Source organism: Corvus kubaryi, unplaced genomic scaffold (genome assembly GCF_017639235.1).
Source record: "Corvus kubaryi isolate FWS band 111438036 unplaced genomic scaffold, C.kubaryi_AGA036_p1.0 37256, whole genome shotgun sequence".
Classification (NCBI taxonomy): domain Eukaryota; kingdom Metazoa; phylum Chordata; class Aves; order Passeriformes; family Corvidae; genus Corvus; species Corvus kubaryi.
Window position 1 is genome coordinate 4588960 of NW_024581076.1, and position 27444 is coordinate 4616403.

At 39.3% G+C, this 27444-nt stretch overlaps 1 protein-coding gene across 10 annotated transcripts in view; it reads left to right on the forward strand.

Moving 5' to 3' along the window:
* Positions 1 to 6: 6 nt before the first annotated feature.
* Positions 7 to 27444, forward strand: part of GRIA4 (glutamate ionotropic receptor AMPA type subunit 4) — a 216966-nt gene continuing 189528 nt past the window's right edge. For all 10 annotated transcript variants that reach the window (XR_006015325.1, XM_042023805.1, XM_042023806.1 and 7 more), the window contains exons 1-2: positions 7 to 214; positions 1350 to 1508. Coding sequence is in view for 9 of the 10 variants with exons in the window: in XM_042023805.1 (XP_041879739.1) it covers positions 127 to 214; positions 1350 to 1508 (247 nt within the window). In the remaining variant the exon portion in view is untranslated. The remainder of the gene's footprint in view (positions 215 to 1349; positions 1509 to 27444) is intronic.

Consider the following 27444-nt stretch of genomic DNA (forward strand, 5'->3'; position numbering starts at 1 on the left):
TTTTTTTTTTTTTTTTTTTTTTTTTTAATTTCTGGTTTTGTGTGTATCCTGCTCGCCCTCGATGCCTCTTTGAGCAGCATCCAGCGAGCGAGCGGGAGAAGGCGAGACAGAGAGGCAGAAGAGAAGATGAGGATAATTTGCAGACAGCTTGTCTTGTTGTTTTCTGGCTTTTGGGGACTAGCAATGGGAGCTTTTCCTAGCAGCGTGCAAATAGGTAAGCGCTGCATTGGGCTGCGTGCGTGTGTCCAGGGGTTTAATCCTTTGCGAAGTGAGTTGGAAAAGGGGCTCTGAAGGCAGTTTTTGCAGATTTCTCCTCCAGCACCATCCCATTTCCCTGCCTTCACGAATCATCCTCGTGGTTCTGTATATGTGCCTCCGTGTGTCCGTGTGTGTAAATATTTCTGTGTGCGTTCGCGTGCGGGAGGGAGGATGCTTGTCTTTTGCAGAACTCCTTCCAGCCCCTGGTGTGCGATATCGGCACGGCAGGAAGGGGTTTGGGGCTGATGCCCGTTGGCTGCTTCATCCCCCTCCGCCTCCCCTTGCTTTTGCCTGACTCCCGAAGGAATGGCGAGTCCTGGGCACCGGAGGTTGCGGTAGCCGGCGGGGATAGGGGGTAAAAGGCAACGCCGTCCTTCGTTTCTCTCTGTAGTTGGAAAGTTTAGGGTTTTGTAACTGTCTCCCTGTAGTCCTGTGCCCCATCCTCACCCCTTTCCCATCGCCTCCTGCTTCCCTCCTTTCGGACGTGTTTCAGATGGGACGCAGCTATCTGAATTCTTTCCAGCTCAGCTCCATCACTGCATCATTTATGTGGACTTGTAAAGATGCTACTAATAAGGCTGAGCTGCTCCCTGCCTGCACATGGCTGCAGAGGAGAAAAGTTCATTATATTCCTCTTCACTGCAGATTATCCTGCACCGAGTTGGTATTTTCTCTTTTTAATCCAGAAAGCATCGTTCCGCTTAATCAGCCCGCCACTTAATGTGAGAGGCTGTTGAGCAGCTGAGTTACCAGTGTGTTCGGATTCAGGGAGATGGAGGCTAAACACTTTAAAAGGTCACTGTAATCATGACAAATCTGGGTATTTATGTATGAAAGGCTGAAAGCCGAGAAGTCAGAAAAGAAGCATGAATGCATCAGGGAGGTTAAAATCGATTTGAGACAGTGATTTAAAGGCAATGGTTGTGATTATGAATATTATTAGTTCCTTATCCATTAAAGTCTTAGGACTTGCCTTACTGTGCAGCTTTAGGAGAGACAGTTGCTCAGTCTAACAAGACAGTAAGTAGCTTGCAAATTATTTACCCAGCTTCTTTTGCTTTTTGCCTTTTTTTTTCCCCTGTTTTTTGTAGGTGGTCTCTTCATCAGGAACACAGATCAGGAATACACTGCTTTTCGATTAGCAATCTTTCTTCATAACACCAGCCCCAATGCATCGGAAGCACCTTTCAATTTGGTTCCTCATGTAGACAACATTGAAACAGCTAACAGCTTCGCTGTAACAAATGCCTGTAAGTAAACATGCCACTGATCTGACCACCTTACGGGTAAATTGCAGTATCAAGAACAGGAAAACACATCATTATCTTGCATTGTAAATACATCAGGAAGTCTGTCTTCGGTAAAGATACCCTTCGCAGAAGAGCAAAAGGGGCAGCAGTCCTTGTTAGTTCCTAACTGGAGCAAAATCCCTTCTCCTGCCTTCTGCTGACTAACCTGATGTGACATTTACTTTAGTGTTATTACTGTAGTTTCTTGCTTCCTGGTTTCTATGGAGATGAATTTTGTTGTTGTAAAGAAAAATTATGAATGTCTCAATAAGTGCATTAAACCCCACAGTTACTCTTGTTTGCTTCTGTGCATGCTGTGCCTTGAGTGTATTTGATAATATATGATAATGTGTGTACTCCCAAATGCTTTTCTAATGGCTGGAAAGGAGACAGGGAAGCAGTGGTGTGCAGGATAATAAATCTGAGTTGCTTGACGCTGCAGTTGATCTGGTGATGTCACTTGAGGCAGCCCTGCTCTTATATTCTAGGTTGTAAATGTCTCTTACCATTTTGTAATGCATATATCCTGTGGATATGTCTCTATGCATCCATACATTGGTGCCAAATCAAGTTAGTATCTGATCTAGTTGATTTCACAGACCACCTCAACTGGAACAAATATTCTCGTCCTACTATATATTTTATAAACACACACACCCTCCCACATAGACACAGATGCACATACACAATGAGAGGAAGACAGAGCAAGAAATGCCCTTAACAAATGAGGTAATATTTAATTAATTTATTACTAAAAAAAAAGCAAAGTCTAATTAGCTGAACTTGCTACACTTCAGTCACCTCAGGGTCTTTATCAGTGGTAAAAAGCCACGTCCTAGATATGCCTAATCTCTGAGAGGGGCAAAGCATTATTTCTATTTATTTTCATGTATGTCTGGCTTCTTAAAAGGAGTTCATGTTATTATGTAAGACAGTGGTATACAGTGGGGCAAAGCTGAAGACTGTAGTAGCGTTACTACTTTGATGTTCGTATTTCAGGACTCTGTAGGTTTTCCTCTGTGGCTCTTAAGTTTTTGAATCCCTCCTCTTCATTCAAGAGTGAATTGCCTCTGGAAGTAGATGCACTAAGCAACATTGCTGAGCGAGTTTAAAATAGCAACATGCTGGAGAATGTCTTAGTGTTCATCGTGCCTTTAAAATACGTGTCGTGTTTCTCTTCACTTTCTCACTGCCATCTCTGTGGCACTTTTTAATATGTAAACGTACAGTATGCTGTGCAGTTCTCATGAATAATTTATTGTATGATTGCTAAATTTATTTATACGAGTCTTTGCTACTTCAAGTTTCAGATGACCTTGCCACCTTATTTAAGAGGAAAAGCTTCTGAGCTGCCAAAATGGCTCCATTCATTTTGTGCAGGAAGGACTGATGTCCCATAAAGTGTGAATTCTGTATTAAGCAATGTATTAGTTGTGTTTACCATGGAAATCAATATCAAATTCCCTAAGGTAAAAACATTTCAGAAGATGCTTTGAAACTGGAAGGAATCAGGTCTATGCAGGTGTAGTTCATTGAGAAAATATTACAATTCATGTCAACTTTTGCAAGCACTGATAATATTTATTCCATGGAGACCAATGACACAGTACCTTTTTCAAACTTACATTTTTAGTAAAAGAGGATGGGACTAAAATATTTGTGTACTAAAATCAGTGATTTTAGGTGATTTCAATTATTTTAGATTCTGCCTATGCATCTAGTTCTGAGAATTTCTCAGGCTGTTGTTACTTTCTGGATTAAGGATATTGCTCAGTATTTCCATTTGAATGTTAGTGAAGTAATTCTGATTTGCACAAATTTTAAATTGTCTAAAATTGGACCACTTTTCTGTGCAAAACTAAACACCTTAAATTCAAAAAGTGTTTGCTCAAAACTTTGCCCGTTTACACTATTTGCAGCAGATTCTTCTCTCATTCCAACCACCTTGTTATTTTTGCCTTAATTTAACTGAGGAACATCTCTCCCATTATGTTTGCTGTCATTTATAGAAATAGTGATTCATAACCTGATCCTTTTTTCCCTCTTTAAGCTGAACCCAGTTTCAGTTCCAAAGTGTTTAATGGCTTTAGAAATGATGAATCCTTGTAGTATGGGGGGAGGCAGAGAAGAAAGGGAAAAGTATATTTATGTGCTCGTGTGTGTATGCTCATATAATTCTGTACGTCTGTGTTAAAAAGAAATAATCCTAGAGGCCTTATTTATGTTTCTATTTGCCACTTAAACCCACATGTATTTTTGCATTAGTCCACGTTTGCGTTTATTTCATGTTTTCCAGTCTCATGGCAATAATCTGACTACATTGTCTTTTTAAAAACATTTTAATACTGAAGAATATTTTTTAAACAACAGATCTTCTCCTAATGAAATGTAGGCAAACCGACTGGCAACTGAATGAACATATCTCATGTTCCTTAAGCTAAATGTGAGCAGAATCCTGCAAAAATCAATTGTCTGATAGCTGGAGGACACTGGTTTCCATGTGATTGAATTTGCTGGCTTGACAGAGGCTTCTAAAGCGCAGATGTGAGTTTTTCTAACCTAATTAAAGAAACCCCCACCATTAGCTCTGAATTAAGTGATTTCATGGCAATATGAAATGAAAACTCTTTACTGAACTGCTGTGAAACGGTGGCTTTGGACCTTGCTGTTTGCACAGAAATTACTCAGAGCACATGTCCCCAGATATACAGCGCAAAAGCTTTAGAGCTGCTGGACTGAGATGAGTATGCATGTGAGTTCAAGCATAAAGCTCTGAGACATTACCAGTTTCCTCTGTTTCTATTTGCTTCAGAGGTTGCTTGTGAAGATTCAGGGCCTGACCCCTTGCATGTGTCAGGGACAGTAGACAGATTATTCCAAAGGATTATGGATGGCATGCCAGCAGGTAACTCACTGCAGCACTGGAAAAACTTTAATGTTTTTTTTCTTTTCACTAGGTAAAAAACATACATCAAAATGTTCACCCAGGAGTACTTTTGGAATTGGAATCATTTTGTGTATTCAGTGTCATAGCTAATTTCCAGTGGTTATTTTATGTGGGTTTTTTTTCTTCAAACAGGCCTAGAACATCAGTATTTTTATTTTAAATCATGAATGCATATGAAACATGTTGCTTTAGCAGATAGAATCTGTTGTGAGTTAGCAAAATTGATCTGATCTATATCACTCTGGAGGTTTCAGTCCTTTTTCTTTTCCCTTCACATTTGCGTGTTTCATTTAAACTCTGTTCATTTCTTTTGCACTACATACATTATTCAGAGAATCCCTCTTACTGACAGAGCTGAAATTATTCCAAAACATGAATAGTACAAGATTCTTACTCATCAGAACACAATACACCGGAGCTGAAACATTTGTCTATTGGCATACGTTGGTTTGCACCTTATAAGCAGGAAATTCTGCTCATGATTAGAAATCTACCTGCATTCAGTTTGATTTCAGATGCTGGAGCAATACACTGATTTTTGGAGAGGACTGTATATATTTATTCTTTAGCTGAACGCAAAATAATTTTCTTCCCTCCGTGCACCATCTGTATAGTACATTATTATATCTCAGCAACACAGTCAACATTAAACATGCTTGAATACTTAGGAGAGGTAGTGCTATAATTTTACAAATAGCTATTTGCCTTTCAGCTCTTGTTTTGAAGCTGAGAATTTTTCTGTTGAAGTTTAAAAAATCCTTAATGTTTAGCAGTCTGCAGTTCTTGCACAGAAGTAGGCTAAAGGGGAAGAAGAGAGATTGACTCAAGTCTTTCATTAGAGTTTCATACTAAAAGTAAAGCTTTTTTCTCTTTGAGTCTGTTTGACTTCATGTGTATTCTGATATGAATTCACCTAATAAGTGTGATTTAGGGAAAATCAGACACTTCTTTCCTCTTTTGCACTGTTCATTTTTACTAGATTTTAATCCCAGTAGGTACAACCTCCCAGAACATAACCTTGTTTATTATGTGCCACATGGATGAAAAGAAAAGGCCACTGGAATCAAAAATTTTCTATCTTGGAATAACTTTCCTCTTTCTTCAAGAGTTAGTACTTTGATTCTTATGCCCTCTAGATTTATGTGGGGTTGATGACCTGGAATGGGAGGGTCTGATTCTGCCTCACCAGTGGGAGTGAAGTTTCTGGGGAAGGTCTACTGCGGTCAGAGGCAATCCTGAGGACAGACAAGAGCCTCCCTTGCCACCCTCCCCCCTCTGTGTGTCTGTCTCTGGGCTTGTGCATGCTACTGAGGGGAGAGGCAGTGTCATTTTGGAGTTAAATTTCTGCTACCTCCAGAAAGCTGAGGAAACAGACTTGCATGTAGTATTGCTCTTATATTGTGACTGTCATTTTACCTACAGCAGTTTCAACTTTGATTTACTCAGCTGCATCATAATGGGATTTTCATTAAATTTGGTTATTAATTCTGCTTTATAGTTACAACTCAATTTAGCAATAGAAGCATAACCTTGGTTGAATAATCAGTGTCATTTAAAACCATGGTGTTCTTTATTTAGAAAGTGAGATTTCATACAGCTGAATGGTGTTTTGCTATCAAGAGCAGTGCAGTATTCCCAAAGATGCAGTTTGGAGTGTGTTGGGAGTTACCATACAGTCAGGTTTTAACTGCAAAAGCAGATAGTGTACCAGTTGGCTAGAAAGATGGAACTGGATTAAATTTTACCCTTCTAAGATAGGTTTGATTACAAAAATCCTTTTGAAGTGAATGTGTTGCTTTAATTCATGGAATTTATCTCAAGCTAGACTCCAATTACTGAAAACAGTTTCTATTAATATTTTTATTATTAGCACTTGCTGATGAAATCAAAGAACATGTGTGTACTTGGGTGTCATCTGCCATAGGAAGGATTCTGTATATTTTTAAGATATAAGAACAACCATATTTGAAGAGTTTCATATCTCTAAATGTGATATTTGTAAATAGTCATACAACAGAGAGAAGATCAACTGTCAATATCTCCAGTCCATCAGAGTCTGGTTTTAATTTTCAAGGTTATTGTTGAGAAAATAAATGATGGGCCTTCTCTGACATACAGTCAGATTTCTACCCTAAAAATCTAGAACATCCATTTCCCTGGCATTAAACACAATTATTGTCCTAGCATGCTACTGGACTGACAAAAACTCTAAACTCAAAAGCTTTATAGTAGCCTATAGAAATAATTTAATATTCATTTCAGAGGATTACTAAGAAAGATTGTGTTCCTTCATTCCTCCTGCAGAAGCCAGTGCAGTGCGGTACATGTTGTGTAGGACAAAGCACTTTAACAAGTAAATTAAATTGATTAACTTCAGCTTTATCATTGTAATCTAAGTTTGTATGCTAGTCAAAATAACTCATGCATTTCATTTTTAGGTCTTGATTGTTTTGAGACTTGCTTGTTCATGAGCAGGGAAGACGTCTGCTTTGATTTCTTAACCGTTTTAGATCCTACTATGAATTGTGCAGTTTCAGATTGGGAACAGGTGAAGTTCTTTGTATTTAAACATGTTGGACCAAATAATCATTTCTCATAGTTCCTATTCCTTAATATATGACTGATTAAAGGGTACGAAATTTGTGCTAGTGCAAAAGTGAAGATGTCCCTATGATTGTACCAGTGTAATTATAGGGAAAAATTGGCCTCTTCTATTCCTCTGGGTACTTAGCTTGAGGCAAAGATTTTGGACTAGTACAGCACCAAGTCTGCTTCTGCAACTGAGGTGGGCATACCAAAGTTATGTGATAGGACACAAAGTCAAACTACATAATTTATTCCTGTGTAAATAAAGAATTGTTCTGAATTTTGGAAAATAAATTCACTCAAAAGTATCTGATCACAGTGTCTTGTTTGGAAATTTTGGTGTTGTTTTACTTTTAAAAATTTTCTCAGAAGTTTTAACATTTTCCTCTGTCTAGTTTGGCTTCTTACATAGCTTCTGGGTTTTATTATGGCTTTTAAAGATCTTACTGGTTTTTGTCAATGTTGATATGGATTCAGTGCTTGTCAATGCAGTTATATCTTAAGTAATCTCAAAAATTCTATATTAACGATATCTGCTTTCAGGCACCCAAGTTCAAATAGAAAGGCTACCCTGCATTTTGGCACTCAGAGACATTCTAGTATTTTCCAGAGTCGTTAGCAGCACCTGCCCTCCTGTTGGGAACTGCTTGCTCCTGAGCACTTAGGAGAATCTGTCCTCCTCTGTGCAATAATGCATAGGGCAAGTGTCTTCTCTCGGTAGTGCTACTTCCTTGTGAGGACTGTGTTTCTTCCCTACTCTTTTTCCCATGGTTCAGATGAAGTGTCTGCCTGACTTGTACAAATAATTGCAGCTATTGAGTTCCTGGCTTCTTATGGTAAGAAGATGGAACCACAGTGACACATATCTTGTCACCCTTGTCCTGGCAATGCATTGGGGAGACCCAGCTCATCCTTCCTCTTCACCAGTTCTTCCAGAGCTGACTATAGAGAAATTTTATGTTGGACTCAAGTGGGAATACCAGGATACTTACAACAGAGCTACTGTAATGGCTAGGTTTTGACCAGCTATGCTAACATTAATAAATTCCAGTACAAACACTGGCCCTTGTCCTGCAGTTTTTTCCCCCAGACAGAGCTGGTTTTGATCTAAATAGTGGCTCTACCTGAGCAGTGATTGCAGATTGGAACCTCTCATAAAGAAGGAATAGTAGGAATCCACTTTTTTTGCAAGGTGAATATGTTCTCATTTTTAATCTCATAGCTCAAATTTTTAAAAGTATTAAATTACTTAACTCCTGTTATTTTTAAAAACCAAAATGTTTAGACATTGGACCCCTGGTACATAATTGCCTGTTTACAAAGAGAGTCAGTTGGGCAACTGTTTTCTTGTGTTCCACAGGCTATTTCAGTGTTGTATTTATATGCAGCAATTGCTCCTGAAGCATGCAGGCTTGTGCAGTACCTTTCACTATATTCATGGCCAACATGCAGTTATTTTTTCCGGTAAATAAAAATACAACCCAAGAGAAAGAAGTACTTACACTTTTCACTAGCTTATTTATTAGATTATTTTTGGGGAAAGGCTTTAAACACAGTTTGAAGACATATTAAAATACATAATTATTTAACTACTCAAAACAGCTCTTCTGTTTCTCACTTTCAGACCCTCTGTGGGGTAGATCATGTGCCATTTCTGCACGCACAGTCTTCCAGTTGCTTCTATGGTGTATTTTCATAGTAAACTTTTAAACCCCTAAATGGAACTTCATTTTTAATTGCACATCATCTTTTTGTACAGTTCAGGTATTCCTAGTGCCTCCATCAAATTGGTTTAGGAAAGTTTACAGGTAGAGAGAGTTAATTGCTGAAAAGAATTGAGACTTTCATGTTTTGCTTGCCTGTGTCCAAGGATATGGAATTTACATTTTCACATTGCGATGTAAGAGGGTATGCATATGTTAATATTAGAAATTATTTTGCAAAATAATTAGGAATTATTATAAAAAATATTCTGGTTTTGTTAATTTCTTCCTCAGGTATGCATTATGCTTCATTCTTGATGATCATCAAGGTCCCTTTCCAACCCAAACCATTCTGTGATTTCTTTTTATTAGAGATTTCACTGATACCACAATGTCAGGGTCTGATCTGTTTTCCCAGTGGGTAAAGTGATTCATGTAATACATATTCAAGGTAGAAACAGCAGAAGGAGAGGAAATAGCGCAAAGAAAGTACAAAACGTAGATTATTATTTATCCCCAAAAGTTTCCTGTTCTACTTTAATATTCCTGATGTTCAGTAGAAGTGTTTCATGCGAGTAGTTAACGTGAAATATAGATCTGGATGATGCTGTGTTAAGGTCTGGAAAACACTGAGTATAAGGGAAAAAGATATCAAACACGGATACATTCATGTAAAATTCAGGAGAAAAAGCTATAATTTTTTTTAAATAGCATGTGTCCATCAATACACTGAGTCCTCTGTTTCCTCACCTAAGTTGATGAGGGGAAAAGGGGAGAAGATTTTACAGACCTTATGTCTCAGCAGAGTAGTGTAGGATCTTCATTTAGTGATTTCCTCCAGGTTTTCTGTGTGGATCTGTCCCAGTGAGGTTTGCTAATAAAGGCCTCCAGCCTTCGTAATTTCCATTCGTTTAAACTGCGAGGAGTGTTTAAGAGTGGACTTTTCAAAAACACTGCAGCTGGGAGGATAATTTCCTTTAAAAATCAATAGTCATGGGGTCTTGGCTGAGTCAGGAGTTTTTCTCACTTACCCTCCCAAGTAGAACGCACAAGCCAAGTAAAAAGCTGGCTTCTGGGGCTGCTTGCACATCCTGTTAACACCGTCTCTGTATCTTGGTGTGTGACCTCCAGTTGAGAACTGGTCAGGGGTTTTTCTTTCTCAGGTCCTTTTTTTAGAAATCATTATCTTTGTTCAGTGCTTCTCTTGGGTGGTAAAAGCAGCAGAGTAATACTGTAAGTGATATGTTATATAGATAATCATTAGAGTTGCTGTCTGCAGGCACAAGCAAAGGTCCAAGAAAAAGAGCATAAGAGGTGTATTGGGAGGACCTTCATTGGCATCTCTTGCAGGATTACGTATGTCCCATGAAAGTGCGTGTCTGGAAGGTCACGTGTCGTTCCATATGGAAGTGATCCAAGTCCTTACAGATGATGTAGGAGAGATGTGAAAGCAGTCTGGGGGAGGAAATGTTGACTGATGGCTATGAGCATCATTGCTTCCAAGAAGAAAAAGTAAAGGTCACCAAAATAAGTGGGAGTGTGGATAGCATGTAATAATGTTCACAGATTATTGTATTCTAAGGCTAGATGGGACCATTTTGGACACCCAGTGAGATCATCAAGATGCTTGTCAGCCAGCCTCAATACCTTTATCCAACCCATAATTTTTTTTCCTGAATAAATCCAGTGTTGACTTGAAGACTGAAAAAAATCACAGATAAACTGTCATATCACCAACACATCATTGGGATATGTCACCCAGTGTCTTTACCTGTGTTGAATGTAGGAGCCATACAGAGTAGGCAAGAAAAAAAAATGCCCGCTGGGTTTATTGTTGGTCTTTACATAATCAGCATGATTTTCATCCAGTTTTCAGAGCTGTGAAGCTCCCAGAGCCCCTAAGGTTTGTTCTGGATGGTTGGTACAGCACAGCACAGAAGGGTGGTGTGGGACGCCCTTAGTAGCATGGCTTAGGTGTGCCAAGATGTGAGGACTTAGTTTTTTCAAGTTTCAACTTGCCTTGAAAAATACTTAAGGTGGATACAAACAGTGCGGCTTTTTCCCTCTCATAAGAAAAAAACATCTCCTAACCCCAGCAGGGACTGTGGCTTGAAGCAACAGTAGTAGAAGCTTGGTAAATAGGTTCCAAGACCTTTAAGTACATTTTTGCTAACAAATGTATGCTAATCCCCACTGTTTGTATTCACAGATTCATCTACCTACAAGTACAACTTAATGGTCATATATGTTACACATATTTCACTTTCTACGAGCCACAGAGGATGTGAATCTATTACTGCTTTCACCTGGAGCCTCTGGGCTGTTAAGAGATCAAGAGTTATGAATTTAGCTTTGGAAATCCCTAGTTTCATCTGCTTTGTGTGTCAGAGGAGATTGCGTCCTGAACAAAACATGACAATGAATGAGATTTAAAACACAAGAATATTTGCAGAAAGCAAAAGACCGAATAAAGGAATACAAGAAGTGCTCCCATAGCTGTCTTTGATGATCTGTTGCACTATTCTGAATAGCAAATGTATATAGAAAGAATAAAAAAAGGACAAACCCTTTCTTTCCTTATACTATATAAGTCACTAAAACAGGGACAAATAGTAACAGAAGACCTCAACAATTATTTATTGGTGTACTAATAGCTGTATTTACAATGTCCTGTTTACTACCACTCCATCCATTAAATGTTTTAATTAAATAATTTATTTTTCAGTTATTATTAAAATCAGCTGGAAAATGGAAAGCTGTTTTCAGACAACTCAGAAAAAGAACCAGGTACAGTTAGTGCAAATCCATGTGTGCAGCAGATAATTGACAAGGTTTCAGCAGGTGCTGTGTGAGATGATTTGGAGCACAGGTGGCAGGTGGTGTGCCCTGGTTCTTCAAGCACCTTTGCAGACTCAGAAATGAGAGATTACCTGGAGTAAGGGCTTTAATGAGTTTGAGATCTTGCTCCTGAAGCTCCTGAAGGGCTCTTTGCCCTCCATTGACCCTCAGTTGGGAGGGAGAAGGGGTTCAAGATACATCAGGAGCTGTGTTTTAAAGAAACACCATTATTCAGTGTTGGGGAAAGAGGTTTCAGAGAGCAGAGAACAGACTGACATGGAGCACTTCTTGCTGTGTGGGGTATTTTCTGCTTCTGAAAACAGCTGGAAGGTATGGCTGGTGTGTGTGAACCAGGGATTATAGCTGGTGTGAGCTGACATGACTTTAAAAAACTTTAAGGTGAACATGTGGTTGTGCCAAGCTGGAAACTTAGTACAGAGGGGGAAGTAACACCTAGTCCACATGTCCAGTGAAGCACAGGAGGAGTTAAAAAATACGGAAGAGCATAAGACTAAATAATACTGTTCCAAGAGACACAAATAAAATTCTGTTCTCTTCCATCAGCTCTCTTCCTCTCCCTGGTTTTTTATTGTTACATGCCCCAGCTTTACATGACAAAATGGGAGCAGTATTCAAGATGCACCACCAGTGGAAGCAGTTGACATGCTGCTTCCCATGCTCTGCACCACCAAGAAGAGTATCTTTGCATCCCAGAAGCTAAGTCAGAATGTCCCAACCTTACCTTACAGCTAGGGACAGGCTGTTGTGGCTTCTGGGTTCAGCACCAGCAGACACAGCAGCTTATTAGCTCCTGTAATGTATTGATTGCAGATAACTGTCAGCTTAACTACTGCAGGGAAAGGAAGGAAAGGGAAACAGCAAAAAACCATTTGCTTATTTGTTACAAACAGAAAAGAAATTACATCCTTATATGACCTCAGAAAAACTCTGCCTGTTCCCATCTCTGTTTTACTCCCCCAAGTCGGACTTGGACTCCAACATGTCAGCACTTTGAGGGAGTGGTGGTGCTGTACCACAAAAAACAGTTCATGCAGATGAATTGGATTGCTTCCCTCCACTCTTTTCTGGGTCTCTAACAGATGTTGAAGAACTACTGTATTTTTATTTCCTGATGAAAGGACCAGAAAACCCATCATTCTTTCAGTTACTGTTTATGATGGGAATCTTTTGCTCTTCAGCTGGCAGGCACCAGAGCTTCACACCTTAATCACATTTTCTTTGTCAGATGTTCACATGCTATGCTAAATGGGAGACTAGCAGAAAATTCTTTGAGCAATTACAATAATAGGATAATAATAATTATTGCAGTTCCTTGCACTTACATAGTGTCCCTGAGATTAAAATGAGATCCAGCATAATGTTACCCCTTTGAAAAGGTATGGATATCCACTTCCAGCAGCATCACCTCAAGAAACTGCTCTCCAGGGCCTCACCCTCCTCCTCCCTTATATTTGATAAGGTAAAGCAGGGCTGTACTGCCACCTTTCTATTCACGTCTGTGAGCAATTGACTGCACAAATGAAGTCATGAAAGAGAATGTGAATGAGAGGAATCGGCACCATGAAGAAGTTTTTTTTTCCTCTTGTGCCTATAAAAGGCAGGAGAACATTAAAGGATAATCTCTCCAGTTCAGAGGGACCATGCTTACATAAGATATTTTTCTTTCTTGACTGCACATCATGTAGGTCTTAGAAGTACTAGTTAAGAGAGTTAAGTGTGTGCCACCAAAAATGTAACACACAGGTATTGCTTTAAGCCTGTTGATTCCTTAAGATGTGCATTACAATAATGTACTGCCTTCCTGTCTGGTACTGTCTGTGAAAAGTATTGTCTGCAAACTGTTGGATTATTGGCACAGTAAATTAGCAGTTCCTATCCACTGAAATAAAATCCCTTGGGCCCTCTTCTTGGCCCAAATAAAAGTGTTTCACATTTAACTAAAATTAAAAGGTTCAATGTCAAGCTTTCAAAACTTTGTACCTATTGTTAGTGCTGTGATGATGATAAGTTCCTTATGGTATGTGACTGTAACAAAGTACTGCTACAGTTTTTTCACTGAGACAAAAATAGAAAAGTGATAGAGAATCCTAGGGTTTGCTTTTTTTTTTTTCTTGTTGATATAGGCTCTTAACTTTCCACATTGAGAATACAGAACAATTCCAGCTTTTAGTGGGAACCTGCCCCTTTTTGTCAACTCTCTCAGCAGACAGAGATGGAAGCATTAACGAAGCAGACTGTCTCCCTGCATCTGTAGCATGGGTGACTGAAAGAATTGTTTGTCACGTCCATTAATGTGGCTGGCTATCCTGATGCTTGACTTCAAGAGACAAAATAATGGCTCAGACATCCTAAAATTGAGGATGTACCACAATTCTGCGCCCTATATAGCCAGTTGTAACCCACATCCGACCTCCACTGGGGGCAGCATGGATATGGCCATTCCCAGTGCCACACTGGATGAAATACTTCTACCATGGCCCATCATCATTGTATGAGAAGGCAATCTCACAGGTTGTGCTGTAATACTTCTCGCTCTCTTCTCTTCATCCTCACCAAACAGATGTTTTTGTCCCTGATGTCTGTTTGGCCATAATCCGCTGGAAATGATAACACGTCACAGTGGCCTCAAAGGATTGCAGTCAAGGTTTGCTGGAGTATCTCATTTCTGCCACTTCTGTGTTTACCTGGGTAATTCCATCTCCATTTGGCTTTGTGAAGGACATGAGGAGAGCAGAACATGGCTGGCAATCCTGTCCTTCTTGGGGCCTTTTTCTCCTGCATCTACAGTTCATCCAGTAGAGCCCCTACCCAGATTAATTTTTGGAGCTTGGACTGTTTTCTTAGGATTGTTACTTGTGTTTCGAATTATGCACTTGGTTGGCATTTTTTGTATCCAAGAAAGGAGGTTTGGGATAATAGGAACAGCTCACTGCAGCCACACTACAGCATTTTGGGATGGTGTCTTAGGTTGAGGTGCAGAGACAGATACATGCAAAAACATCTAACTTCATTTCTTCCATCTGTATGTAGAGAAAGCACTATAAAATATTTAAATACCTTTAAAATGGTGTATTTTGGCTTTATGTGGAGAACTGTAAACCTTTAGGAGACACTTTTCAGAAAGAGACTTCTTAAGTACTTTAAGCATTGCGCATCCTGGCAGGGCAAATTCCAATGCTCTGTTGGAAGCCTGGATGGCAGTTAATTTACTTAGACCAAGTTGTTAATTTCTGGTTGAAACTGTTGCCCAGAAGTCTGTGTAAATGTGTATAGCTGACAGAGAGCTGTCCTTTTGTACATGTATTTTTGTATTACTTTCAGCCACTTCAATGATCAAAATACTAAATCTAGCACTCAGGCAGCTTTTGGATTTATGACAGTCCCTGAAGGACTTTGGCTTACAGTTATACATATAGGTAGTTTTGAAAATTTATTACAGAAATAATAACTCTGTGATAGCATTCATCCAATTGCTTATTTAGAGCACCCAGTGGGAGAACAAAAAAAAAAAAGAGCAGCTAGAAATTCCCAGGGCAAAACTTTGGCTCAGTGCTCTGCTGTCCCTCACAGGGTGGGGAAGTCAGAGACATTTCAGAGACTTAAGGCAGTTTTCAGAATTTGCACAGTTGTAAAACCAAAGTGAAATTTGTCCCTGAGCAGCAAGTAGTCCATTTAACTGTATTTTAGGTGCTGTCCTTACATATTTCAACTTAATTATTGTTTTCTAATATTCAGGGATGTGCACATGCACTACAGAAGCATTTAGTGAGTCACCTCTGTCCCACTCCACATGCTCAGAGGATGACAGTGATTTTCAGCAGCTTGTTCTGCCCCTCTTGCTCCTCTGTTATTGTCCATGGTGTTGCCCAGAGCACACTCTGGATCTCAAGAGACTACAGCTGATCTCTTGGGTGTAGGCAGTAATGAGGACACCCCGGAAAAACAAGAACAGGCCGCTGGAGATGAGTGAAGTCAAGTCCCAGTGAACTGCCTGATGTGGTGTTGTCCTTCCTTCTGCCTTCCCTCTTGGGCCATCACATCCACCAAGCTTTATGAAAGGAACCTGCCAACTATCAGGGATGATTTTTACATATATATATTTCATATTTTTTGTCATACCTGCCATCTGTGTTTTCTGCATTCTCTAGTCAAAAAGACCAACTGTGACCTGAAGGAAAGTCCTTCTGCAGAGAGGGCAGAAGATGTCCTTCTAACATGCATGTCTTTGTTAGTGATGTGATCAAGCGTGAGCAAGAGATGTGACCATTCAGGTGTGATCTTTCAAATACGCTTGGGATGATGGTTTTGCTTTGATGTTGATTTTTTTGTTTGGGTTTTTTTGGAGTTTGTTTTGTTTTGTCTCAAATTCAAAACCAATAAGAATCACCTTCATAAATCTTAGAAATCTTAAAAAAAAAAAAAAAGAAAACTCCAAAGTGGGTGAATGTGGGCAGGGCTGGTACTTTCCATTTCAGCGAGGCACACGGGGGCAGGTGTTGTGTTGGATTGATGCTGTTTCATGGGTCATTACCGCCCTGCGGAGGAGCTGCTGCCTCACGGCCACCAGGGATGTGTCAGTGCTCCCACGCAGGGCTGTGGCACCTCCTCACTGCAGGATGCCGGTGTCCCTGCAGCCGCCGTCCCATCCCAGCTGGGCCTGGGGAAGGGATGTGTACGCACTTGGGTGACAGGCAGGGCTGGTTATCGGATGGGGTGAGGTTTAGCTGGTAAAGTTGTTCAAAAGTCAGGGAAGCAGCAGCTCTTTGAGAGTAATGGAACAAACCTGCCCTGAGCTCCAGCCGTGCGGAGCAGTGCCCACCTCCGTGGCTGCCTGCCAGCTGCTGGGCTCCAGACATGGAGCTGCCCACCTGCATCCCCACAGGAGAGGGTGATTGGGCAGCGGGGCTGGAGAAGGCATCAGCATTTCTTCCATAGAGGTAAGAGCGTAAAAATGCTGATTATCAGCTTCAGGCTTACTGCAGGGAGAATTCTGCCATTAAAAGCTCAATTGCAGCCACTAAGATGAATATAAGTGACTCCAAAAAGAGGTGATTTCAGAGGGAAACTTTCAGACTTTTTAATAAGCAAAATAATTGGTGCTTGTTTGTATGCCTTGAAACTACGTGGGGTTTTTTTCTTGCTCTTCAGGGTTAATACACTGTGTCCATGTCATAAGAGCGTCTGCTAAGTGTTTCTAGCAAGACATCTTGAAATGCTGCCAGAGACCTGGAGATCTGCATACCTTGTTCTTAACACAGAGCGACAGCTTTGAATCGCACATTGTACCACTGCACAGCCAGAATTGTAAATACCGAATTTTAATTATCAGGTATATTCATAATTCATTAATAGGAGGTAGACAAATAGACTGGGCTGGCTTTGCAGTGCAAGAAAGATAAATGGAAGATGGTGCATAGATAATAGATGCTTCAGTAGAATGTGTAGAATTTTTCTTTCCTCCATTTTGTCTTGCTGCAACTATTTTTCTTGGACTCTCAAAGACATTCCAGGAAGAGGGGCTGGAAATAGGACAAATGTACATTCATCACAAATGTTCAGAATTCTGAAACTTAGCTTTAAGCACAATGTGAGCTGTTGAATGCAAAAGCTCCAGGATCAGCCATGATGTTGTGTATGTTTTGTGGCAGATATTTCTCTAGTTACTTAATAGCAGCCATTTAAACTTTGGATGTATTAAATAAAGTAATTCTTAACCACGTCCATTCCATTTGTTCTTGGATATAGAAGTTTAACTGACTTAATGTTAAATATTCCAGGAATTGCTTATCAATTTAGGTGATACGATAGATGATATGTCATTGATTTAATTACGTAAAACCATGTTTAGGTAATAAATTTTCCACAATCTTTCTCTTGTTAACATACAATCACCTGCTTCAACAGTTGTTTTTCAGGCTAAATTAAAAGTGTGTAGGAAGTGTAAGGTATATTCAGTATATCACATACTCAACTGTAACTTGAGTCTAGATAGCAGAGCACACGATTGCCTAACCATCAGGCTGGCTTTGGAGAAGTAATCAACTATAAGAAAATGATGAGTACATAATTTTAGATCATTAGAGATAATTATTGTAACTAGGAATGCTTTTAACCTAAAAGTGAATAAATGTGTAAATACTCTGCAGTATATATGCCCATGGCTTGAAATACCATTTTAAATGGAAGATGTAGTGGAAGATAGAAAATGAAAGTTCTTTGTTTATTCAGAATATCCTTTTCTCTTGTGTCTTTAGACTCTTAGGATGAAAATGATATTTAATACAATGCACTGTTTGTGTGAAGGCTTAGTGTCAGATGTATGTTATTTTGCTCCTAAATGGGATAGTTCTTTGTCTGGATCAGGGCTTGGCTGGGAGGCTCCGTGGCCTCCACCCATCCCCACACCTGGGTGTTCGGAGAGTCTGTGGGAACACAAACTTCCAGGGCCACTAACTTATTTTACTCTACATCATGCAGTTTAGTTGGGAACGTAATTCATAGATTTTGAATAAAAAAGGTACCTGTAGTTTTTGAAGGTCAAAAAAAGCCATCATACTCCATTGATTGCCTTCTGTGAAAACACCTGCTTATAAAATGATATTCAGAAGCATACTTAAAAAGTCATGGCAGGCAGGTGAAGTTCCCACTGGCTGGAAAAGGGGAAACATAACCTCTGTTTTTAAAAAGGGGAAAAAAGAAAGACACAGGAAACTAGAAACCAGTCAGTCTCACCTTGGTGGCCAGCAAAGTCATAGAGCAGGTCCTCCTGGAAGTTATGCTAAGATTTAGATTAGGTATTAGGAAGACATTCTTTCCTGTGAGGGTGGTGAGGCACTGTAACAGGTTGCCCAGAAAAGCTGTGGATGCCTCATCCCTGGAAGTGTTCAAGGCCAGGTTGGATGGGGCTTTGAGCAGCCTGGCTTAGTGGAAGGTGTCCCTGCCCCTGGCAGAGGTTGAAATGAGACAGCCTTTCAGGCTCCTTCCAATTCCACCCAGTCTATGATTCATTCATTTTCTACTGATCAGGCATTTGGTGCCTTATTTCCAGCAGTGGTGTGCTGACGACACACGCTGTTCCATCAGCCAGAAAGCTAATGGGAGATGCTGTTCTCACTTTTCTGAAAAACAGGGCTGAATTTTTCTCCCAGTTGGATCACCAAATGTCAAAGGCAGTTTATTTTGTCCCAACAAAAAGGTCGGTAGGGTTTCTGCTGAAGCACATAAATGGTTTCACCCAATTACAGAATCAGTAGTTTGGTGAAGTGACTTTAACTATCAACTTCTGTTTCTGTTTCTGTTTGTAAAATAAGTAAAATCAGCCAAAACCAACTTCTTTTATAGTTTCCAGGACAGCTGCAAATTTCAGAAAGATTCAGTGCTCAGCTATCTATGCTGTGTGTGCAATAACATCTCCTAAGCAAATATCATGGCAAATGACTCGAGGTCCAATTTCCAACAGTTTATTCATGTATGTGCCAAACACAGAAATTTCATTTTTTTTAGATGTTCTCATCAGCAATGATCTGCTATTTTAAAAACTGAAAATACATAAAAATGTTGAAAGAGAAGGAAATCAATGGCATAATCATGTCAGGGCAGGATCCTATTCCCCATCGCTGAGAGTTTAAGGGGGCACTTTTATACTTCAGAAAGAAATTACACCCTATCAGCTACAAGTTACTTGTAGCCAGCCTACAAGTGAAAATAATCGTTACTTTATGACCCATCCAATATGCTTTTAGCAATTCTACTTTAAAACATAAGTTACAGATGTTCTTCAAGGCTCATCTCAGAAAAAATTTCTTTTTGTGCTTTTTCAGGAAAACCTATTATGTCAAAATCATTGCAATTACGTGTATGCATAGAGTTAAGCATATTTCCTTCGAAATGCTCAGCTGAACAAGGCATTGAGAACATTTCATTGTTCTTCAGGCCAGAGCACAATATTTTACAAATGTGGGAAACAAAGTGAAATACTTGCTTGAGGCTAAGGAACCAGTTGCCAGCAGGCTTGAAGGGGACTAAATTCCCTCACTAGCTTCTTGACAGATGGAGCACAGTCTGAGAGCCATTTACTTATTTAGATATAGGTGTAAGAAACTTCATGATGGTTGTGTTTTATGGTTGTCTTTATTCTCTGTGAATGCTCTGTCTGAAAGATAGGAATTTTTTTTTAATGAGCAAATAAGCTATTACATGGCAATCTAATATTATGAAAGTAAAAATGGTGCATGCGTTCTTGCTTTCTTGTTTTTATCTTATAGTGTTGTCATGAACAAGTTTATAGCCTTAGCGATATGTTTTATTTTCCCTAGTAACATTAAAGCTGTCATTTAATTTTAGTGTGGGATATTCAGTTGCTAGTTGGTTTATCATCAAATTTAAAGGGTGTATTCCTGGAGCATGGAGCACAGTTTTTTCCCAGGAAAATTAATTCCCTGATTGTAAATGGCAAGAAAAGTTGCTGAACTATTGTTTTACTGTTCTGCTTTTAACTTTTGTTGAAATAATATATTAAATATGTAGTGTAAGCTTCTCACATATTAATCTTTGCCTGAAAAAAAATTCTGAAAATAATCCCTCTGTTTATTGTTGGGCTGTTCTAAAGGAAAATTTATGTCTGTGCTGACTTTTTAATAACAATTGAGGTATAGAAACAATTGTTTCCAGAGAGCAGAATGAACCTTCGGAGTTTAAGTAATAACGGTGTAAATTAAAGTTATTTATTTCATATATTTTTTCTGCATTTCCCCAAAAAAGTTTTTAAGCAGCAGATTCAAAACAAGCAAACAAACAATGAAACAACAAACAGATGTGTTTTTTGCATGACAAGTGGTAGTCCTATGGGACCTTTTTCTGAAGAAAAATGGGGATGCAAGCAGTTTGCATGGATTCAAGTTCAAATTAGCTGTGCACTGGCAGAGATCCATGAGTTCAGACCACTCAGAAAGACCCAGGAGCGGTAAATATAAATAGTTGAGTGCTGGGAACATATTCAGGGGAATTACTCCCGTCTGGGCACTTCCGGAGATAGGTGGATCCTCTACCTGAGGCAAAATTGCCATTCTTGCTCTGGGGCAGGTTTCCAATCCTGTTACAATTACAGGTTCTTTTATGTGCTCCTGTGCTAAAATAAGGACAGGCTAGGCATGATGGCAAACCAACATCTTTGGACTGCTGGGACTGACCTGAGGTGTCTTTGGACAACTGAGTGTTGTTTCCAGGAAGCGAGGACCACCCAGGAATGCTGCTCGTGCTACTGAGCACCGGCCTCTTGTGGCTGTAGGTAATGGCACAAGATGGAAGGACGGGAGAGGCTCAGAACCAAGGAAGCAATTTTATGTCCAACGCAAACACCAGCACTAATGAAAGCCTCACAGGTATTTCCAGAGGAGAGTGTACCCTTTCTATGCATAAACATCAAAGGATTCGTAGGGTTACTGATTAGGAACTGCAGCTTCTTTTAGTTAAAGAAGGCATGGTTAATTAATGATTTTGCGTTCTGATTAGAAAATTAACATTGCTAATGCTGTTATTAGATAACTGAATTTCAGCATTATAAAAGCCTTTTGAAATGCAATTTGACAGAGCATATATCAGATTAAATTGGATTGATTATGGGAGTTTTGAAGTTGTTGATTTCTTTGAGAGCTCTGTTAACGAAGCATTATATTGTAACAGAATCCATTAATAGCACTGTTCTCCTAAGCTAACGGCCTATTACCCTCAGTAGGTAATAAAGTGCAGACGTGAGGCACCATGGCAGGCAGGGTAGGACAGAATTACTCCGCTGTGTCCACTGCAGATCTTCGTGTACACTTCTAATTTTGTAGTGCTGGGGGGGCCCTGTCCTCACCGTCAGCTTGGGTCGGTAACACCTAGTCCCACAGAGCACTGTCATAAAGCGAGACCATGGTTTGGCGTTGTCTGTTAGCATCAGAGGACTGGTGTGGTAATACCATGTGGCAGGAGGGTGCAGTGAAAATGTTCTGCCTGTTCCAGGAACTGGTGAAAAGAATTGACACCCTGGGACATGTGATCCTCCCAAAATGGCAAATACTACCTGCATATCCTCGCCTCCTCAAGGCTTTTGTTTTGCACTCTACATATGCCAAGGCAATTTCTACAGACTTGCTAACATGCTAGATATCTAAGTGGGCAAGACAGTATTATGTGTTTCCCCCTCCCAGCTGGGGATAGTAGTCTTATGTCCCAGAACCACTGAACTGATTTATTTACCTCATATCTGGGTAAAACAGTCCTTTCTAAAAAGTGTAAGAGTACCTACAGTCATCTACTGCATATTTAGGAACATCATAAAATTATTAGTGTAGAGTGATTCAGCTGATGACCTTAAGAGTACTGGTGGTTTTTTCTTTTTGTTTAGATGTATGGCACATTCCTTTTTTTTCCAAGACAAACTGGTTAATAGTTGAACTTAGTGATCTTGAAGGTCTCCTCCAACATAAAAAACCCTGTGATTTTATGATTCTTTGTAGTTTTGCTCAGTTTCTTTCAGGTGAGGTACTTTTCTCCCTAGAAGCCAAAGCCACTGTGGGGTACCATGCAAGAAATGAAAACTATGCAGTGAATATTAAAATAAGGAGGCCAGCCTCAGAACTAATAGCAACTAGAGGCTTTGGCTGAATACCAGAAGCTCTTTTTAGTTCTTATAAAAACTTCCCTGCACTGGATCTTGGCCAAAACCTTATCTTGGCAAAACTCTATATATTCAAAACGTTGGAGAGAAAAAGCTTTGGTGTCTCATCTCTGAATGTTAGTGCTGCATCTGTGGAGTTCTTTGCTACTTTCCCATCCATTACTGTAATGGTCCCAGTGAAGGCAATGGGCAATGCCACGGTACAACTAAAGATTGTAATCCAAAATCCCGTGGTGCATAGATACACCAAAAAGTTATTTTTCATCTTCTGAGATTTTTTTATAACAGTGATGATGCAGGAAAAGAGATTTTCACAGCTGGCAGCTGAAAACTGGACTTTTTGAGGTCAGGAATATAAGAGGTAAAAAAATAAAATCTGTGGTGCTATCTGTTGTTACCTTTTGCAGTAAAATTGCCCTTAATGTAGATGTTTCCAAGTCCACGGTTAGATGCTGTGGTTGTCTGGGAGCCCTGAAAAAGAAGCAGCCTGAAAAGGAAACAACCAGTAGGGAAATACATTATACAGCAGTTCTCTTGCCATCCTGGCATGCAATGTCTGCTTCTTTATGCTTAGGAGATAAAGCAAAACTTTTACTTTATTTGGTAAGGAGATTTTTTGAGGGTGGCAGAAAAACCAGGGATGTGAGAAACGCTGTTCTTTCTGGAGATTTCTATTAAATCACATGCCCCACATATCCCTGCAGGATCTTGACTGTAAGAGGCGAAATCTGGGCTCGGTAGAGGTTAATAGGTCTGAGAGCAATAACCCAAGAGTACCTAAATGCACCTGTCAAAGACTGATAAGAGCCGAGGTCTGTGAGCTGCATTTCTGTAGTTCCGGAATTGTGTCAGCCCAATTTCCTCTCTATTTTATTACTTTTCGGTAGCGCAAAATTCTTAGAGGAGTGTCTGGTGCCTTGCAACCCCTGAAACATAATTCAAATTATTTGCCACAGAACTACACTCACAGACCTGGAATACTAAAATTCTGCCTGCGTTGCAGGGTGGAGGCTGTGGCTAGTTAATTTTTTTTAAAGCCCCAACAAAACAAAAAACGCAAGACATGACACTGTTGGCTTTTGATGTTAGAGTCCTCTTTGTTAGACTGGGTGGAGCTTTGGTGTAAATGGCTTTACACAAAGTTGGTTAGATTGAGTTCATTGACATTTATCTGAAATAGCATTGGCTCTTAACTCCTTTATCAAATTTTTTTCAGTAGTTTCAGTTTCATTTTGGAAAGTATTCTCCACACCCAGAGTTGGAGACTTGTGAAGCAGTCGTGTTGTTAATGTGGTCTCTTTCAATCAAGATAACAAAAGAGACTAAAAAGCAGAAGGAAAGGATTTACTTCCATGAGACAAATAGGAAAGTAAGAAAAGCAGTTCCAGGGCACTGGAACATGAAACTAGTTGCCCTGTGACCTGTGCTGTTTCTACCAGGATGTAGAGATTTCTGGAGCCAATGTGTTTATCCATGCCATGGTAACTTGTTCAATTAGTTTATCTACCCTTCAGGACTTTGCCTAATTCCTTTCTGAATTTGTGTATCCTCCTGAAATTCCCAGCATCCTGGTGTGGGAAGGGAGGTGCGGACACATCCTATCCATGACCTACAGTGTCTTTCCTGGTTTAAGTTATGAAATGAATGGGAAGGAGTCAAATCTTCAGCTACTGGGAGTTGCTTTTCTGGAGTTAATGCAGAAGCTGCATCAAGCTTTGATTAAACCAGACAAAATGTTTCCTCCAAAATATCATTTAGCCAAACATGCAGATCTGTTGCTATTGATATATTTCATTAATCCATTTAGATTTTGTCAGTATGTCTGACAGCATGTTCTCTCCCTGTCTCTCTCATCTCCTTCAAATTAGATATACTAAAATACCAATTTCTAGATTTAGTATTTGACATTTTAGTTTAAAAAACTACTTTGAATTCAGTGTAAAACAATGAAATTCCAAAATTACTCAAACACAGAGGGAGATATATTTTACTTTCAGATATGTTTCTGACTGTTTTACTGTCAAGAAAAAGAAAATCCCCATCCACATAAGATGTTGATTTCATTTGCAGAATTTCAAATAAACCGAAAAATAAGTTATTCGGACAGTTTTCCTCCTGCGTCTTTGGAAGACTCACATTTATTTTAGAAGCCTCAGATGACAGTAATTTGTATTGTAATACTCACTGGTGTGTTCTAGTCTTGCAAATAATAAAAGAACATGTATGACATTGGTACATTACATGGAGTATCACAGGCAGTAGTACTACAATATCATACTGATTCCCAAAATAAACAGTTAACTGTCAAAAATTAGACCCTTCATGCAGTTATGAAGTTGTTACAGTGCTCCCTGTCCCCTTAAGATTCTTGTGACTGATCAGTCAATCAAAATCCAAGTGGAACAACTAGCTCTTGAGGACACTGGATTTGTCAAAGTCCTTTGAAGAGGTGGCATTTGAGTAAAAAGATCAAAATGACAGAGTAAAATTGTCTGTTATATCTGTGACTTCTTTTCCTGAAACGACTGCACTAAAATTTTTAAACATAGAAAGTGTTTGAAGACTTCATTTTGGAAATTGTACTTTTATGATAAGGAAGCCCAGAACAATTTTAAAGTATATTACAATGTATGAATGATCAAAAATTGCAAATGATTTAATAAGTGGGCACAATTTTTTATGTCATGTCAGTGAAGAAAGACAGCGAAGCACAGCGATCGGGGACAGAGCTGAGATGTAGAAGACTAACCCCGTAACGTTACAGGTAACTGTTCTCTACCAGAGTAATTAGAACCCTCCTTTCCTTGAGAAAGAGTAGAAATTCATTTGCTTGCTTTACTCTCAAATAATCCTTATGACAAATCAGTGTAACTAGATCATTTAGATTTTATTTTCCCTGTATTTTTTTTGTCTCTGCATTTTATCACACTCTGCCTAATTAGGAAGACACCCATGATAGGTGATAAAATTGCTTGAATATTGGAGGCCTTTTTTTGTTTTATTTTGAAGTGGCAGAAAGCAACTAGAATCATCACAGGTGTTCATATTCAGTGTTACATATTGACCTAATAAATGTTTAACAGGAATTTATTTTGTAAAAGCCTTTTAAAAAAAAAGGCAAAACTTTTTAATTCAAGCTAAAATATAAGTTGGGGAGAGGATTTATGTTATTCATGTACTGTGAGTCGTATCAGAAAATTTACTAGGATATTCTTTTTTTTTCTCCTTTTTTCCCCTTATTTTTTTCCTATACAAAACTAGCACATGTCCCATTGTAGAATTTTAGTTTTCAGCATCACATGTGGTAATCTCTGAAATAAAGGCATTGGATAACTATTACAGACTACAAATACAGCCCAATAGACCATATGCATCTTCTCCTATTTCCACCTAGGATGTTTCATAAGAAGAACAAGATTTTTTTTTTTTTTTCCAATTGGACGGGCTTCTGGTTGTGCAGACAGTGAATGAGACTGATTTAACATCAATATTCTCAGTAAAATTAGACAGATGTATTAGTAATCTTGCTCCAGTCTGTGTGCTGACAAGCAGTGCATGAGTAATGAAGAGGTCTTTCCAGTGTGACCCTACTGGGGAGTACTAATGAACAGGGATGTGCATTATTAGTTGATAGTACATACCAGAATTAGTACAAAGAAATGCAATTTAGGGTGCTGCTTACATATCTAAGGTTCTAGCTGCTTTACTTTAGGAAACAGAAGAGAAGTGGGACTTCTGAGCTGCACCTGGACAACTAACGTTTTCCTTGTTTTTTAAGGAATTAATGCTTTTTCAAGAAAAATGTAGAAAGCTTCAAGAAATTATTGTTCCTGGCTTTACAGTCAAAAAAGCAGACTATCTGACCTGTAAAAATATTTCCATTTAAATTCCAGTATGGGTGAACAGATAAATGCTTTTAAAATGAACAGTCATGTTCAGTTGAAGATAATGAACACTTTACTTAAAAATGGAAATACATTTTTTTAGGTTTTGACATTCCACTGTTACCTCAGAACTAATAGTCAAACAAATCAACTGTTTTGTGGCTTCTTCTCTAACATGTGCTAACAGACCTTATATTTTGCTTCCTATTTGCTGATTTGGTGATAATGGGCAACAATACTTATGACAAAATCTTTTTGTATACTTTAAATTGCAAATTAACTCTTCCCGTGTATCGAAATTGCGATCAGTTCCATAGCAAGAGAGAAAGTAAGATATTACAGAATAAAATTTCATGTCAGAAACACTGCAATCCATAGGTGCTATTCAAGTGGGATTGTCATCGTGGGGAGTTGTCAGAGGTCCAAGGATTAAAGTCACCATAGCACATTGCTCCAGGGTGGCATTAGTGACACATGGGCACTGCTAAAACCTTCAACAGAGTCAAGCACTGGACAAAGGCAGATACTCGCCACCCAACACAGACACGATCTTCTGGTGCAGTGGTGTGGCTGTTTTCCGCTCCTTCAGACTTGCAGCTCTGTGTACAGGGGTGGAAAGGAGATGTGTGATGAGCTGCTGGCTGGAAGCGGAGTGTGGAAGGAAAGTAGCAACTGGTGCTGAGTTCACTCAAGGAGTCTGGCCCCTGGAGCAAAGATATTCGAAGACACCTCCAAAGACATTGAAAGAGATAGCAAAATATTTCGTAAGCCATGCTACTGTGGAAAAAAAGCTTATCTCTCTCAACTTTTAAATTATAGATAGATGAGAATCATAGTATAAAGAATGTTTTTCACTGTTATTGAATAATATATGTTTAGGATAAGGAACACCTAGTTATTATCAGAGCATGAAATCATCAGTCAGTTTCAGCTGACCAGCTAATTTGAGGAAACATCTGGTTTGTGGTCTGGGATGTCCCCCAGATTACTGAGGAAACCAAGAAAAAGTGCTTGGAAGCCAAGCAGTCTTCCAAGTCCAGTACAGTGCAAAGTGATTTGTTTTGTTTCATTGACAATGGTAAAAGCTGCTTGGTCTACCAGACCACCTCAGAAGTGGTAATATTCAGGTTACACAGCTGTATGAGGAAGCTCAAGGCTTGCTCTTAACTAGAAGCAAAGTAAGTGTGATTCTAATCCTCACGTCAAAAGTAGTCTTTCAAAATTTTTTTTACTTTCTTAAAGCTAAAAGTTAGCCCCT